General features: G+C 40.7%; 1 protein-coding gene across 1 annotated transcript in view; it reads right to left on the reverse strand.

Annotated features, from left to right (window-relative positions):
• The window catches only part of HADHA (hydroxyacyl-CoA dehydrogenase trifunctional multienzyme complex subunit alpha), a 54,584-nt gene that overhangs the window by 11,958 nt on the left and 24,563 nt on the right, over positions 1-18,063 (reverse strand). The window contains exons 8-12 of the mRNA XM_003270602.4: positions 12,833-12,955; positions 12,226-12,344; positions 10,353-10,409; positions 7,254-7,363; positions 1,240-1,374 (exon numbers count right to left, since the gene is read on the reverse strand). Coding sequence (XP_003270650.1) covers positions 1,240-1,374; positions 7,254-7,363; positions 10,353-10,409; positions 12,226-12,344; positions 12,833-12,955 — 544 coding nt within the window. The remainder of the gene's footprint in view (positions 1-1,239; positions 1,375-7,253; positions 7,364-10,352; positions 10,410-12,225; positions 12,345-12,832; positions 12,956-18,063) is intronic.

Raw genomic sequence — 18,063 nt, forward strand, 5'->3', positions numbered from 1 at the left:
AATAAGATACTTGTCAGCATTCAAAACATTATCAGTTGCTCTACTTCTAATGCCTGATTAAACTATTCCCAAGAGAGGACAGGAACTATTATGTCCCAAGTCAGCAGTGTGGTGAGCGGCACTTGCCAGAACCTGATGTTTCTAAGACAAAAAGGGGAACCCAGGACACTATTCAAGAGAGATTGGGGGAGGAAACTATGTTAGAGCAACAATTTCTTACTTTGGTGATGGTATGGAATGCTGTTTGGGATGCTTGCATGCTAGTTTCAGGGCACTGCTGCTATCTAGCACGTGTCATTTTTTTGGTCAGAATCTTCTACTACAACTTGTTATCTTACAATAATCTGCCAACACGATGAAACCTGCCAGGTCCTGGTTAGCATTATGGCAGCAATATGTGAGCTTCTCTGCAGAAAAGGGATAACAACATGCTTAAGCTATCTAATCCATTTAAGAAACAAAAAAGCTCACTCAGCTAAAAGTCACATGCAGGATGGTTTAAGTGCAGCCAGCTTGTCCATTAAATGTGAGCAGAAAACTGATCAAACCAACCCTCCATTTGGCCAAGCTGCTGCTCCATCTTCCCCTCTGCAAAACAGGCAGTATGTGTGTGGTGGTGAGAGAGGCAGGTGGTGAGGAAGGGGAATAATATTCCCCCTTTATTAATTCAGAGGTAAGATGGAGATAGTCTGTAAAGCCCCAGACACTGTGGAGGAATCAGTTCACGGCTTCTCTCTGTAATGCCAGTCAGGAAATACAAGGCTCAAGAGTCCTGATCCCGGGCCCTGCCTTCCCTCTGCAGTAACCGCCCATTTCCTTACATCCTAACCTCACTCAGTCTTCTCAACAGAGACAGTCATGCTGTTTCAATAATCCTTAACAATAGAGCAATTACCGCAAACTATATCAAAATCCGCAGGCCTGATACTAAAGTGTAAAATGGCATTAACAAGTATCTACTAGATAAGATTTTCCCTTCTGTATTCAAAGACTACAGACTCCAAGGATGTTAATTGTCTATAATATCTATAACAAAACGAAGTCAAAGAAGGAATTGGCATTTCTAAAAATCAAAAGAAACTTGGCTTCACTACGGAGTATCTAGAACTCATTATGTTCAGGAAAAAGGAATCCATGATGACAAAAACAAACAAACAAAAAAACCCACAAAGCCACCACAAAAAACAACCAACCAAGAAACAAAGGACATTCTAACTCTTGCAAAGAGAGCAGGCTTACCCTCTGAACACTTGTTGCTGTCCTCGGTCTAGCGCAGTGAGGGTGGCATCTTTAAGTATAGTCTTTAGCCCCTTATCCACAGAGACTTGGGCGATGCCTGCTCCCATCAGCCCTGCACCAAGAATAGCCAGATGCCTGCAAGGAAAGGATGAAATGACTTTCGGTAAACTGATATTAATCATTTCAGTAAAAGTGGAAGATTGCCTAAGTTACTGAATAAGCCAACTAACGCAGGCACAACTATAAGGTGTTTCAAATAATTTTTATTTATTAAAAACACAGCTTTAATAAATGATTGATTTTAAAAGTTAAGTGCAAAAACCCACCAGGTCTAAAAGAACTGGTCTACCCAAGAAGATAGAATTATACTAATCTTCAATCATGCTTCGAAATCACTGAAAACAAAACAACCAGTTTACGTTTAAGTCAAAATGAGTATTTTTGTTTTTCGAACAAAAAGACCAACCTCTTTTCTTATTGAACAACTTATTTGTTAGTGATTTTTACTATTTGCCAGTCATCTTTCTTTCTTTCTTTTTTTGAGAGACATGGTTTTGCTCCCTCACCCAGGCTGGAGTACAGTGGTGTAATCCTAGGCTCACTGCAGCCTTGAACTCCTGGGTACAAGTGATCCTTCTGCCTCAGTCTCCTGAGTAGCTCAGACTAAAGGTGCGTATCACCACTCCTGGCTAATTTTTAGGTTTTTTTGTAGAGATAGGGTCTCACTATGATGCCCAGGCTGGTCTCAAACTCCTGGCCTGGCCTCAAATGATCCTCCCACATCAGCCTCCCAAAGAGTTGGGATTACAGGTGTGAGCCATCATGTAATCTTTCATTTCCCCCAAAATCTGTGCCTTTATCACTCCTTGTCTGGATAAGTTCAAAGTCTCCTCCATGGTCTCTTTGCTTCCAGACCTTACCCCTTCCTTAAACACTTCCACATATGCACATTGCTACTTTTTTTTGCCCCTGAATTCCTCTAGAACTTCTCAGGACCACTTGATTTACCCTAGAGTATTCTGGAATGGCTTCGTGTCCATTATTTGTCTCCTCAATTAAATTCTAAGCCTTTTGAGGACCAGAGATCATATCTGCTTATTCATTTTAGTTCCCTATAGTTCTGGAATAATTTGCCACATTCCCATAGTAAATAACTAAGAAAAATTTTTAAAGAATCTCTTCATAAAAGAAGCCCAAGTTTACAGTACTATTATCCAAATTAGAGTTGCAATGAGGGATAAAGTTTCATTCCTAACCATTCTGATTATAATGTTCAAAAATCATATTAAAGTCCTGAAAAGGAAATCTAACTTCAAGTCCTTGGAGCATCTTCTAAATGCAGCTTTGTAATGGTACAAATATTTATATGGTGAGTGATAAGTAATTACAGGACAATGAGAAAATACAGTAGAGAAACAAAAAATAGGGACTGAAAAAAAAAGATTGATACATTTGCTACACTAAAATTAAAAATTTCTGTTTTGGCTGGGTGCGGTGGCTTATGCCTGTAATCCCAGCTCTTTGAGAGGCCAAGGTGGGCAGATCACAAGGTCAGGAGTTCGAGACCAACCTCACCAAAATACAAAAATAAAAAAATTAGCGGGTGTGGTGGTGCGCACTGTAATCCCAGCTACTCAAGAGGCTGAGGCAGGAGAATTGCTTAAACCTGGGAGGTGGAGGTTGCAGTGAGCTAAGATTGCGCCACTGCATTCCAACCTAGGTGACAGAGTGAGACTCCATCTTAAAAAAAAAAAAAAAAAAATTCTGTTTGACAAATGACCCCACAAAATTAAGACAACCATAGAATGGGAAGAATTTGTGACATATACAGCAGACAAAAGATACTACTGGAAAAATAGAACATGCATATATCAATTTAAAAAGAAAGCAAAATAAAATGGGCAAGGGATATAAAGCAATTCATAAAAGAACAAAATAAATTGTCAGTAAAGATGCTCAATTTCAGCCAGGCATGGTAGCTCATGCCTATAATCCTAACACTTTGGGAGGCCTAGGAGGGAGGATCGCTTGAGCTCAGGAGTTTGAAACCAGCCTGGGCAACATAGTGAGACCTCATCTCTATTAAGAAAATAATAATAATAATAAAAAGATGTTCAATTTCCCTAATAATTGGGGCAATGCAAATTAAAATGAGATGCATCAGACTGGCAATTTTTTTTTTTTAAGATGGAGTTTCACTCTTGCTGCCCAGGCTGGAGTACAATGGTGCGATCTTGGCTCATTGCAACCTCCGCCTCCCGGGTTCAAACGATCCTCCTGTCTCAGCCTCCCGAGTAGCTGGGATTACAGGCGCCCGCCACCACACCCAGCTAATTTTTGTATTTTTAGTAGAGATGGGGTTTCACCATGTTGGCCAGGCTGGTCTCGAACTCCTGACCTCAGGTGATCCATGCACCTCGGACTCCCAAAGTGCTGGGATTACAGGCGTAAGCCACTGCTCCTGGCCAAAAATTTTAAAGTCTCAGTTAGGATGTACAAAAAATTGGTTCTTTCATGCATGGTTGACGGAAGTATACTTTGTTCTACTTTGCAGGGGTTCTTTGGTTTTGTTAAAACCAAGAACTGCATACTCTATAACCTAGTAATTCTACTCATCATTATCTACTTCACAGAGATGCACTTTTATACACAAGATGACATGCTGTGATGAACAGCTGTATACTAATGTTTGTAATGAAAAATTGTAACAGCCAGTAATTCATCTACAGGGGATTAAAAGGAAGAGTTACCTGATACGTACCAATCTACATCTCCAAGTCTATCACTGAGTAAAAAGTGCAAGCTACAGGGTCCCTACAGAAGGATTCCTTTTATGTTAAAACATACCATAAGCATAGGCCAGGCACGGTGGCTCATGCCTATAATCGTAGTGCTTTGGGAGGCTGAGGCAGGAGGACTGCTTGAGGTCAGAATTTTGAGACCAGCCTGGGCAACTTAGCAAGAACTCATCTCTACAAAATATTTGAAAATGAGCCGGGTGTGGTGGTGTATGCCTGTAGTCTCAGCTACTCAGGAGACAGAGGTGGGAAGACTGCTTGAGCCCAGGAGTTCAAGGTTATGGTGAGCTGTGATTATGCCATTGCACTCCAGCCTGGGTGACAGAATGAGACCCTGTCTCTAAAAAAACAAACCTGCCCCTTCCCGCCAACAAAAAAAATCCCATAAACACAAAACAGTATCTTATAATCTTATTTATGATTGTTTTTTTGAAAGGAGAAAAAGAATGCATTATTTGCTAGGTTTTCTTTTTTTTTTTTTTTTGGTGGGAGGGCATTTGCTGGAATGTTAACTTTAGCTGTTAGTAATAATAATAGTAAAATCTAAAACTGTGTTTAAAGCTTTTTTGGTATAACAGAATCCATAGCTAAAATGTCACTCATTTCTTAACTGTTATGCTCCACTTCATTAACACCAGAATTTTCATGATGGCTTTATAGTTGTTTAATATTTGTCTACAACAATGTAGAGTTAAATTAACACACTTCACAATCTACGGAATCCTTCTGATAAACATCTTCAGCACCCTTGAAATGACCCACTTGTGTAATTACCCAGCAGGCTAACATCTATGGTGCATGATGCTTTATAAGCCAACTGCTGGGTGACATGAACTTTTGAGGGTTGATTACACAGAAATGTTGTGATTTGAGGAATGCATAACATGGCACCTTGTCTGTATACTAATTTGTAGCTCAGTATTTTTTTTTTCATAAGTACTGCTCTTCACTTATTAGAACTGATGGAATGCATTATTCATATGAAAGATTAATTTGTAAAGAGACAGTAGATAAGGAATTCCAGTTATCATCCAAGGCAAGGAGGAAGGGGCCTAGAGAGATGAAAGTGGAAGAATTACTGACAACTGGGAAAGCAGGAAGGGGGACACCCTATCTACAATGTTCATTATTCAATTTTCAGTTTAACATATTCTGCCTTGGGTACCTGATAGCTTATTCTTCATTTCTAAGATGATGCTAACTTTTTCTTCAATGTCTTTCCCAAGTTAGGTCAACTCCTATATTTATCCTGTTTTTCTGTCCATTTAGTTCTGAGTTTTTGAATTTTTGATTCAAGGTAGTTTTTTTTCTGATCCGCAAATACTGATTTAAGAATATTTAAATCAAATTCTGTTACAATCTTCTTCTGCATTGTGGTTGTTTTTTGGGGGACAGAATTTTCATAAACTTAAGTATTCTGATTCTCATTTTCTCTTTTTTTCTTACATTAGCTTTTTGTGGGTGCTGTCTTTTTTGCGTACTTACTACACAATACCACCTTCTCCAAGGGGTATTTATTGTTACATGGAGATGTATACTATCTCCATACAACAATAAATGCTCAGGCAGGAAGAGTCTGGAGTTAATAAATTAAGACACTAGGTTTCTTAATTTAAGAGTACTCTCTTCTGTTGCAAAGTGCAGTTTCTTTAATTGACAGCATTCTTTGTGTACATGGAGGGATGTGGTGGGGAGGAGTAGAAGTTGGTGTGTCTAGGTTTTGTAATTTTGCAGGATGCTTCTCTGCCTTCTATTTATGCTGTGCACAAGGAATGGGTGGCTTTGTTTTCCTTATTAATCTGTTTGATTTTTGTAGAATGTGTAAAGAGATGCAGGTTTAAGTGGCCATAATTTTTCTCCTGCAACATGGAAGTAATTTACCCCACTCGTCGAATGCAAGGTACTATCAATGTTAGGTGGAACAAATGCAATTGGCTCTTCAGACGGGATTGATAGTGGTCACTAAATGTTTGAGAGAAGCAGTTAAGGTTGTATTTCAGATTCTAATTGGAAATCAGCCCTCTTGGTTAGAATCTTACCTGTTTCACCTAGACTTCTTATCCATTTTATTTTGTATTTTGTATTTGTAATCTCATTAAAGGTGAGAGGATGGAGAAGGTAGTATCATTAGCTGCTTCTCTTAAATCCCCCACAGCAGTTCAGCTTGAACAGCTGAACCTCCGCACTACTGACATTTCAAACTGGATATTTCTTTACGGTGGGGACTATCTGTGCATTATAGGATGGTTAGCAGCATCCCTGGCCTCCACCCACAGATGCCAGTAGCATCCCTCCCTCCCTAGTTGTGACAACCAAAAATGTTCCCAGGCATTGTCAAATGTCCCCCTGGGGGGCAAAATTGTCCACGCTGAGAACCACAGAGCTACAAGTTGCATCATTAAACATAGACTCTGAAGAGCTATTAGGCAGCATAATACGGAAAAAGGCTGGCTTATGGCAATACACATGAAAGAGGCAAACAGACTTTCCAATACTTAGGTTGTAAGCTAAAAGAAGGACAAGATTTTAACAATTACAATGAGGCTTTATGTTTTTTTTTTTTTTGAGATGGAGTCTTGCTCTGTCGACCAGGCTGGAGTGCAGTGGCGCAATCTCGGCTCACTGCAAGCTCCGCCTCCCGGGTTCACGCCATTCTCCTGCCTCAGCCTCTCCGAGTAGCTGGGACTACAGGCACCCGCCACCACACCTGGCTAATTTTTTGTATTTTTTAGTAGAGACAGGGTTTCACCGTGGTCTCGATCTCCTGACCTTGTGATCCGCCTGCCTCGGCCTCCCAAAGTGCTGGGATTACAAGCGTGAGCCACCACGCCTGGCTGAGGCTTTATGTTTTTTTAATGAGGAAGAAGTGTGAGTTCCCAGAGATGACATCTCAAATCACAGGGAGAGAGATGACCATTGAACAGTGCAGAGGGAGTGTGTGGTTTGAGAAGGGAGACCTAAACCAGACTTCTAGGCAACATCAATATGTGACAAGAAAGCCTCTATAGGAATGACCAGAGGGGTTTGGAAAAAACTCAGAACAGGCAGAACTTTGAAAGCCAAAAAGTTTTTAGTAGACATAAGGGCTCAAATGTGCTCAGGAAAGAAGAGGTTGAGAGCAAGACTGGATTAAGATACAGATCTTATCTTCAAAGCCTCTGTGAGCTTTGCACACAGTAAAATTCACAAGGGCTTCCTGGGTGGAGTTTAACTTACTTAACATCCTTCTGTGGAGCTCCAAATTTATTCTTCTTGCACAGGACCTGACCATGATAGAGTCCCATCAAGGCCTTTGATTCTTTGGTCATTACAAGCTCTCCAAATTTCTGAAAAGTAAAGGGGAATGAGAAAAGGTAGAACTTCACAGTCTAGGCTATACGGATTCCTTCAGTTAGGTTCCTCTCAAGAGCAGAGGTAATGCATGTGAAGCCTGAGTCCCTGGGGATGCGGGGGAGGTTGGGGGCTCAGTGCTGCAGAAGTCTGTCTCTCACTGATGTGTCTTTTCTTTACTTGTCTTATCTGGAGCGCTTTCCAACTACTGTGTTGAAGAAAGTTTTGGATATAACTAAGCTCTCAGATTCTTTACACCAGAGGTGTGGTAACCTTTTTTTATAAAACTAGAGTCTCAGGGCCAAAATGAGCCTCCACAATCATCTCAAACCAACCTTCTCATTTTACAGATCGGGAAGAGGAGGTCCAAAGAAATGGAGTGACTTTGCTCAAAGCCATACTGCCTCAAAGTGGCAGAAATGGAACTTGAACCAAGACAGTATGACTCCGAACTCCAGTTCTTTTTTTTTTTGAGTTGGAGTCTCGCACTGTCGCCCAGGCTGGAGTGCAGTGGCACGATCTCGGCTCACTGCAAGCTCTGCCTCCCAGGTTCACGCCATTCTCCTGCCTCAGCCTCCCGAGTAGCTGGGACTACAGGCGCCCGCCACCACGCCCGGCTAATTTTTTGTATTTTTAGTAGAGACGGGGTTTCACTGTGTTAGCCAGGATGGTCTCGATCTCCTGACCTCGTGATCCGCCCGCCTTGGCCTTCCAAGGTGCTGGGATTACAGGCGTGAGCCACTGTGCCTGGCCTCGAACTCCAGTTCTTTTTCCACTGTAGCAGGCTGCCCACGTGGGACTTACCACTTTTAAAAGTAGCCTAATTTATGGAGAAAAAGTCTCAACTTGGTGGTTAAAGGCATAACATTTAGGATTTGACAGATCCTGTCTCTGCCACTGCCCCATTGTGAAGCTTTCTTCAACCTTAAAAATGGGAAAAACAATACCCATTTTACAGTATTGTTCTGGGGGATTAAATGAGAACACTAGTAAAATGACCAGGGTCTCAAAGTTAGCTATTATTAATATCACTAGGATATACTGGTAAGATTACATGGTTACAAAAAGCATTTCTTTTTTTTTTTTTTTTGAGACAGAGTCTCGCTCTGTCACCCAGGCTGGAGTGCAATGGCACGATCTCTGCTCACTACAAGCTCCGCCTCCCGGGTTCCCACTGTTCTCCTGCCTCAGCCTCCCAAGTAGCTGGAACTACAGGTGCCTGCCACCACGCCCGGCTAATTTTTTTGTATTTTTAGTAGAGACGGGGTTTCACCCTGTTTAGCCAGGATGGTCTCGATCTCCTGACCTTGTGATCCGCCCGCCTCAGCCTCCCAAAGTGCTGGCATTACAGGCGTGAGCCACCGTGCCGGGCACAAAGAGCATTTCAAAAGAATCCCTCTAATAAAGTTGCTTTCATGACCCAAAAGAACATAAAATGATAATACAATCAGTGCTTTACTAATCTTGATACAGGATGTTTTATCTAATAAACCAGTAATTTTCAAACGTGGGCAAAAGATTCATCAATGGTCAGAAATTTAGTGGGTAGCAATAAGCATTATATATATAAAAAGAGGAATACAAAGAAAATACTGAGCACAATGCACACAGGACAGTTACTGATTCATGAAACTTATTCCTCAATTTTTCTGTACGTATGGTGATGTGCACTTGGTTATATTTTTAAAAAATCAGAAATGCCCAATGAAACATCTAGTACCAGAAGTGTTTTTCTGGTACCTGTCCTGAGCTCTTCAGATATATATTTTTTGTCCTTTTACAGGTTGAGCATCCCTAATCTGAAAATCCAAAATCCAAAATGCTCCAAAATCCAAAACTTTTTGAGTGCTAACATGATGTCATGGGCAAGATATTACACATATTATGAGCTGCAGTCAAAACTGTTTTATGTGAAAAATTATTAAAAATAATGTATGATATTATCATCAGGCTATGTATATAAGGTGTATATGAAATTAATTCATGTTTAGACTCTGATCCCATTCCCAAGATCTCTCATCATATATATGCAAATATTCCACTATCTGACAAAGTCTGAAATCTGAAATGTTTCTAGTCCCAAACATTTTGGATAAGAGATATTCAACTTTATAAAAGAGCAACCATTCTTCGATGATCATTTAAAACTTAAAAACAAACACAAATCACTTAAATCTGCAACATCACCAAGTTGCTAGAAAAGTACACAGGTAAAGCTGGTACATACATCTCTTCTGTCTTCGTCTTTTAGTGGGTTCAAGATACTTCCTTTCATTTTCCAATTTACCAAAAAATTCAGTTTCATCACCTCTAGGCCTTAACATGTAAGAGAAATATTTTTCTATCTTTGTATTCATTTTGTCTCAATAAAACCTGCCCAAGTACAGAACAAAAAACACCCAAGTGACTTGTTTTGAAAGGATTAGAACTCTGTTCCTGCCCTTTGTAGAGACAACCTTATCATAAGTTCAAACATCTGCAGACCATAGGGTTTCTTCATTTTTTTTTTTTTTTTTGAGACAGGGTCTCACTTTGTCACCCAGGCTGGAATGCAGTGGTGCGATCTTACTTAGCTCACTGCAGCCTTGACCTCCTGGACTCAAACAATTCTCCTGCCTCAGCCCTGCAAGTAGCTGGGACTATGGGCGCATGCCACCATGCCTAGCTGATTTTTGTAGTTTTTGTAAAGATGGGGTTTTGCCATGTTGCACATGCTGGTCTTGAACTCCTGAGCTCAAGCGATCTGCCCACCTTGGCCTCCCAGAGTGTTGGGATTACAGGGGTAAACCACAATGCTCGGCCCCATTAGGGTATTCTTAGCGTCCACTTGCTCACTGAGATTAATCATAAGAGATGATAAGCACTGGAAGAAAAACATTTTTACTAAGCTTTGGATATTTTTTTCCTTTTTCAGCTTTATACAGAAGATTGGATCTTTAGTTTTCCTTTAACTGATAATAAAACATTGAAAGGAAATAAGTTTACCTGAGATTCAGAGAGATAACCGGCATCACTCCCTTGCTCAATTCCAGTCTTTACCACCTAAAAAACATATAAAGCACTTGCTCAGTGTTGGAATAGATTGGCGAGATGTACAATAATGCTAAATAAAATTGCCAGTGTTGTTAGTCCTCAAAGAGTAAGTCAAAAGTCTAGACTAGAATGAGAAAGAGAAGAGGACTGAGGATCTGGCTGCTCTCGACTGACTTAATTCTCCATCTTTGAGGCTACTGCTAAATCTAGCATAACATGGCCATGAAAGGAAAGACAAAGCTTGAATTACTCTTCCGGCTTCTCTCCTGATCTTCAAATGTAGGCAGATCCTCAACTTCCACTTTTAGCCCTTTTCGCTCTCTATGCTTTCTCCCTCAGATGCATGACCTAGTTTATCACATTAATCATGAACTCTACAAAATTCAATGTAACATTTGGGTAAGTACTATCCTAAGTACAATGGCAAGTATAAAAGATGAAAAAAATGACCCTGTACTTACTATCATAATTTATGAGAATGACAAATTTTTAAAAATAAGCAAATTGACATCTCTAACTCTGACTTCTCTGTCTAAACTACTGTTGCTTGAATTTCCCAAAATATCTGAACTCAATATATCTGAACCTAACTCATAACCTCTCTTTGGCAAGCCTGTTGCTGCTTTCCTATTTTTACTTTACTATTCTATCTCAGGGCCTTATTCAAAGCTCAAGCCTGGATTATCGAGACAGTTTTTGCTAATTCACTGCTCTACTTTGTCTCTCCTTTGAAACAATTTTTACCCACTACCATGAAAATGGCTCTCTAGAATCTTTATCGGACAAAGGTAAAATTTCTCAATTAATTATTACCAACCTTCTAAAATCTAGCTTCAACTTGCCTTTCTTCAGACTAACATCTCATTATCCCCCACAAACACTGGTCTCACTAATGTTCCTTGAAGAGCCTGTTTTCCAGCTTCCATAACTTTGCTCTAAATGCCCACCCTCCTTGGCAATACTTTCCCTTCATCTATCCTCCACCCAGCTTTCAGGGTTCGGGTCAGATCCCATGAGGCACTTACTGATCTCTTTGTCTCATGGTAATTGTTGCCTCCTCTGTCCCACTTATCTGGCATTAATCTTATGCTGCCTTCTATCTCTTAAAGGCTATCCACCTTAACACATATATGTATCTAACTGTCCCAGTCCAGCCTGTGAGACGAAGGCAGGTGGGGGCATGTTTCATATTTTATGTGCTTTGGTGACTTCTGCTCAAGATATACTTGTTGACTGACCCATTCACCAATTCTGAAGTCTTTGGTTATATACTCTCTTAATCTTGGACTTTCCACACTGAAAAGTTCTAAGTTTTAAAGTCTACTGTTGGAGATTTCTTGAATCCTGTGATCATTTTAATTATTCTCATTGATCTTTTGCAGAGCTTCTCTACATCATTACATCTTTTTTATAATTACAGCAATGAAGAAGTCCTTGAGGGATTTTAGGTACTGACAATGATGTTGACCAAGAATAGATTAGAGCCATCAATTTTGTTTCAACTACTTTTTGGTTAGTGCCTGACACTCTAATGGCCTTGTTATACTGGTATGACTTAGGTTCCTTTCCTGGTTTTCTGGTTTGTTACTGATACATTTAACTGCATCAACCAATGAGTAAGTCCAGCACTGATCTTCCCCAAATATATCACTTTATATGAGTCCTTACAGCTTGCCATGCCCTTCCCTTATTTTTGGTAAATACTTTAATAGCAGAATTAAGAAATTTAGTACTCAACATACATGGTCCAGAATGGCAATAAGGAGGAGTGATCTATATAAAGGAAGGAAATATGAGAAAAGTGGGAATATTGGGTAAGACTCACATCAATTATTTTCAGAGGTGCAGGATAAAGGCCTTTAGTCTGCTTTCGCACTTTTTCTTCCACTTTTTTGTAAACCTGTTGCCTGACAAATGGAATAGTCATGGCGTACGCTGTCAATTCTGTAAAATAAAATGCTTTTAGATATTTACTATAAAGAGCCTAGATTCCCTTGTTAGTTTATCCTCTAAACTCTATAAAAATGAAGTTATTCTAGCTATCTGCAAGAATTGCTGTTTATTCTGATACACGCAATATAAATTTCAACCTAAGCACTACCTTAAACATGCTAAGTGATAAATGTTAAAGCTGGGCCTTGGGTACATGAGTGTTTATAACACTATTATCTAGTCTTTTTGTGTTCATGCTTAACATTTTCTAAAATGAAAAGTTTTCTATGACTCAAGGGTCATCATAAGGAAAAAAAAAGGTTTTAAAAATTGGCTTTAACTGGCTAGTGTAAAGTTGAGGAGTTGTTACATTTCCTAAGGCTGACTTTATGCTTTGAGTAAATAATGCATTTACCACTTCCTCATTTTGAATCTACAGCAAATAAAATTAAATTCCCAGGAAAGAAGCTTTGCCTTTGTTCTTTAACAATGATACTCACTTTCCACCAATCCCTTGTCTCTCTTTGGAGAGATCTTCTTATCAGCTAGTCCTTTGGCGAAAGTAATTGCAACTTCTTCTAGGTATTCCATTGTCCGTTCCTCTGGAGGTTTTAGTCCTGGTCCTATAAAAATGAATGCAACACTGGAATGCAAATCAGGCTTAGACCAGTCCCAGGTAGTGAAAAACCCAGACTTGCCAAAGCCAAAGGCTCTAACACAGCGTTCCATTTCAGACTGGAGACTGGTAGGTGGCAAAGTCATAAACCAAGAACTCAAAGAAGGGAAATCACAATGAATAGAGGAGCAACAATATGCTCTAGGTAGAAAACGCGGTCTTAAACTGTTTCATTTGGCTTCCACTTCTGAGTAGAATGTAGTATGTAACACACACAAAAGGAATGCATTATGTCTACTGCAACCTGCATTCTTGCTGCAAAACTGGAAAGAAAAAAGAACAAATCATGAAACCATTTGTAAAGACACTGGGGAGCTATGGAAGAACAAGGACAATATGAACTAAAATTCTAGAGAGCAAGAGCCTGTCTTAGCTGAACTGATGATTGCTGATCATTTTCTTTTCAGGGATGTGTAATGCTTTTGGGCATGGACTGAAGACTGGACTTGACTCAAGCAGAAGGAAAGTGAAACCATCAGAGTTTTTGGTGGTCATGTACAACAGATTAGAAGCTAGAAGAAACCAAGTGCAAAGCCAGTTTTCCCCAAGGAACATTTGTGAAAGTCTAAGATGGTACACAAGGAAGAAGGGGCTAGCTCAGAGAGGTTGAGTGAAATCTCTCATAGTATCATGATGTTTAATAGATAAGGTACTTCTATGGAGAAGGGGGCCTGCAACCAACATGCAACTCATTTTCCACGCAAGGCCTCTGCCAGATCTTGAACCTGCTTGGGGCAAGAGGTTACAGAGCTAGGCTCAAAAAATCTGAAGAACAAGTGCAGTGGCTCATGCCTATAATCCCAGCACTTTGGAAGACTGTCACAGGAGGATTGCTCGAGACCAGCCTTGGTAACATAGTGAGACCCCACCTCTATTTAAAAAGAATCCAAAGAACACAATTTATAGTGCTGTGAAAACAGACACCACAGACACCTACCAGGCTGTCAATCAAAAGTCTGTAAGAACCACATTGGAGGAGGTGGCTGGGGTGAAAATGGCAACCTTGTGCAGTACTGTGGTACTTAGGAAACAAAATCCCAACTGAGGGAACCCATAGCAGACATACAACCAATCTCTCCCTTAAGACATTGACCTATTTTTTTTTTTTTTTTTTTTTGAGATGGAGTCTCGCTCTGTAACCTAGGCTGGAGTGCAGCAGTGTGATCTCGGCTCACTGCAACCTCTGCCTCCCAGTTTCAAGCGATTCTCCTGCCTCAGGCTCCCAAGTAGCTGGGATTACAGGTGTATGCCATCGTGCCCAGCTAAATTTTCTATTTTTAGTAGAGATGGGGTTTCACCATGTTGGCCAGGCTGGTCTTGAACTCCTGACCTCAAATGATCTGCCCGCCTTGGCCTCCCAAAGTGCTAGGATTACAGGTGTGAGTCACCGAGCCTGGACCATTTGACCTATTTTGAACCTGTGTGGGGAAGGAGGAATAATAACTAAGCCCAAAACTTTGGAGTGACGAAAGTTCAGTGTCCACAAAAGTCCTAACACAGTCATAATCCTGAGGGAGGCCAGGGCAGCTGGAATCTGTGATGTGAAATGCTGGAGAGCAGCTGCTGCACAACAGAAGAGCTCCAGAGCTCTAAAGAGGGGTCCTTGAAACTCTGGCCGAGTATTGTTCTGCATGTGCATGAGGGGAAACTATCTGCAGCTGAGGAAAGAACAACCATAAAAGGCATGAAATGAAGCAAGGAAAGAATGACCCATTGCCAGGAGACAGATCAACAAATAGACACAGATCCAGAAATGAAAAAAAATGATAGAATGAGCAGACACGATGTTCAAAAGGCTACTGTAAATTCATTCTGTATGTTACAGAAGGTAGAGGAAAACAGGACGATAATGAGGAGAAACTGAAGATATAAAAGTGAATCAATCCCAGCTACTTGGGAAACTGAGGCGAGAGGATCACTTGAGCCCAGTAGCTCAAGGACCAGACTCGGCAAGACCCTGTCTGAAAAAAAAAGTGAATCACATGGGATTGGATTAACAGCAGGGATACACTGAAGACGGAAACATCAGGAAACTTGAATACATGGCAGTAGAAATAACCAGAATGAAAGAAGACCTAAAACAAACAACCCAGAGCTTCATTTTTTGGGCAATATCAAATGATCTAACAATGTGAAATTGGAATCTCCAAAAAGGTGAGGGAGACAGAAAAATATTTGAAGAAATAATAGCCAAAGAAGTCTCCAATTTTTACGAAAACTATAAGCCCATATTTCCAAGATGCTCAATGAATCCCAGACATAATAAACTTTAAAAAAAAATCCCAACAAACCAAGGCACATCATAATCAAATTGCTAAAACCAGTCATAAAGGGAAAATCTGAAAGCAGACAGAGGAAGGGAAAGGCACATCATATATAGAAGTATAAAGAAAAGAATGACAGCTGGGCACAGTGGCTCATGCCTGTAATTCCAGTGCTTTGGGAGGCTGAGGCGGGAGGATCACGTGAGCCCAGGGGTTTGAGACCAGCCTGGGCAACACGGTAAGACCTTGTCTCTATAAAAAGAATTTTTTTTTTAATTAGATGGGCATGGTGGTGCATGACTGTAGTCCCAGCTACTCAAGAGGCTGACGTGGAGAGATTGCTTGAACCCAGAAGTTCGGGGCTTCAATGAGTTATGATCATACCACTGCACTTTAACCTGGGCAACAGAGCAAAACCCTGTCTCAAAAAGAAACAAACAAAAAAGTGCCAAGATAAAAGTGACAACAGACTTTTCATCAGAAATTATGCAAGCCAAACACAATGGAGACATTTATAAAGTACCAAAAGAAAAACATTAGCCGGCCAGGTGTGGTGGCTCATGTAATCCCAGCACTTTGGGAGGCTGCGGTGGGCAGATCACTTGAGGTCAGGAGTTCAAGACCAGCCTGGCCAACATGTAGAAACTCTATTAAAAGTACAAAAATTAACCAGGTGTGGTAGTGGGTGCCTGTAATTCCAGCTATTCAGGAGGCTGAGATAGGAGAATCATTCAAACCCGGGAGGCGGAAGTTTCAGTGAGCCGAGATTCTGGGCAACAGGGTGAGACTCTGTCTCAAAAAAAAAAAAAAAAAAAAAAGGAGAGAAAAAAAGAAACATTAGCAATCTAGGAAAAATATCTTTAAAAATGAAGTGGGAAATAGACTTTGTCAGACAAATCAAAAGGTAAGAACAGACCTACACTACAGAAAACACTAAAGGAAGTTCTTCAGGTTGCAAGAAAACCAAATCAGATGGGAATCTGGATCTACCTACACAAAGGATAAAAAGCACTAAAAATGGTAACTATGTGGGCAACTATAAGAAAGATCTTTTCTAATTTTTTATTCTCCTTAAGAGATAATTATCTAAAAGAAATACACCAATATATACAAGAATTTATAATGTATGTAGCAGTAAAATATATAACAACAATAGCAAAAATGGGGAGTATACAAAATAAATGCATACTCTTTTAAGGTTCTGACACCACATGAAAATACTATCAATTGAAAACAGGCCGGGTGCAGTGGCTCACACCTGTAATCCTAGCACTTTGGGAGGCCAAGGCAGGCAGATCACTTGAAGTCAGGAGTTTCAGACCAGCCTGGCCAAGATAGTGAAACCCCATCTCTACTAACATACAAAAATTAGCTGGGTGTGGTGGTGTGCACCTGTAATCCCAGCTACTCAGGAGGCCGAGGCAGGAGAATTGGTTGAACCTGGGAGGCAGAGATTGCAGTGAGTCAAGATCGCACCATTGCAATCCAGCCTGGGCAACAGAGCAAGACTCCATCTCAAAAAAAAAAAAAAAAGGAAAAAAGAAAGAAAATAGACTGTGATAGGTTAAAAATGTATACTGTAAAACCCCAGAGCAACCATTAAAATGGAAAAGCAAAGTAAAAGGCCAGTAATGAAGATAAAAAAAAATTTTTTTTTTTGAGACGGAGTCTCGCTCTGTTACCCAGGCTGGAGTACAGTGGCATGATCTCGGCTCACTGCAACCTCCACCTCCCAGGTTCTAGTGATTCTCCTGCCTCAGCCTCCCAAGTAGCTGGGATTACAGACATGCCACCATGCCACGCTAATTTTTTGTATTTTTAGTAGAGATGGGGTTTCACCATGTTAGCCAGGACGGTCTCCATCTCCTGACCTCGTCATCTGCCCACCTTGGCCTCCCAAAGTGCTGGGATTACAGGCGTGAGCCACCGTGCTCGGCCAATAAAAAATTATTAATCCAAAAGAAAGCAGGAAGAAGAAAAAAGGAGCAAAGAACTGACAGGTCACCCTAGAAGGGTTAGAGGACACACCTTTCACCACCACTGTGAGAAATCAATTTGTGAGGTGAGGCCCAGCATCTTTGCTCTGTGGTTGCTTTTCCTTGTAGGTCAGAAATTACAGTAGGAAGTGCTACCATCAGCTGGGATCCCTAAATGCAATGGGGATAAAGGAATCCTGGGGTGGCAGGGCGCAAGTAGCAGCACCATGCCAAATCAAGGTGGGCATGGTTACCGTAATAAATAGTGGAGCCAAAGCAGTAATCAGAATAGTCTGACTTGCCGAGACCTATAGCATTGGGCAGTCGATCATGGTGTCCCTAGAAAAGAAATAGATGGGCAGTCGGTCATGGTGTCCCTAGAAAAGAAATAGATGGGCAGTCGGTCATGGTGTCCCTAGAAAAGAAATAGATGGGCAGTCTACTAAACTCTTACTTGATCTGTATAAGCAGAAGAATTCTAGGTCTGGTAAACAGAAGTATAACTTGAATCACCTGAAGAGAGTCATGGCCCCTTAATCAATTCCAAGAAATGAGCTAGTTTACAGACCCAGAATCTCCTTAATGAAAGGGAAGCTGTGTCCTCTTGAGGAGACTTTCCTGTTTATCTTTCTCCTACCCTTCCCCAAAGGGACCTATGGCTATTTGCCTTGCAGAAGGGGAAACAATGATTTTTTGGGGATTACTAGACACTAGCTTCTGAACTAACACTAATTCCAGGGGACCCAAACTTCGCTGTGGTCCAGTAGTCAGAGTAGGGGTTTATGAAGTAAGTGATCAATGGAGTTTTAGTTCAG

This window comes from Nomascus leucogenys, chromosome 19 (assembly GCF_006542625.1).
Source record: "Nomascus leucogenys isolate Asia chromosome 19, Asia_NLE_v1, whole genome shotgun sequence".
Lineage (NCBI taxonomy): Eukaryota > Metazoa > Chordata > Mammalia > Primates > Hylobatidae > Nomascus > Nomascus leucogenys.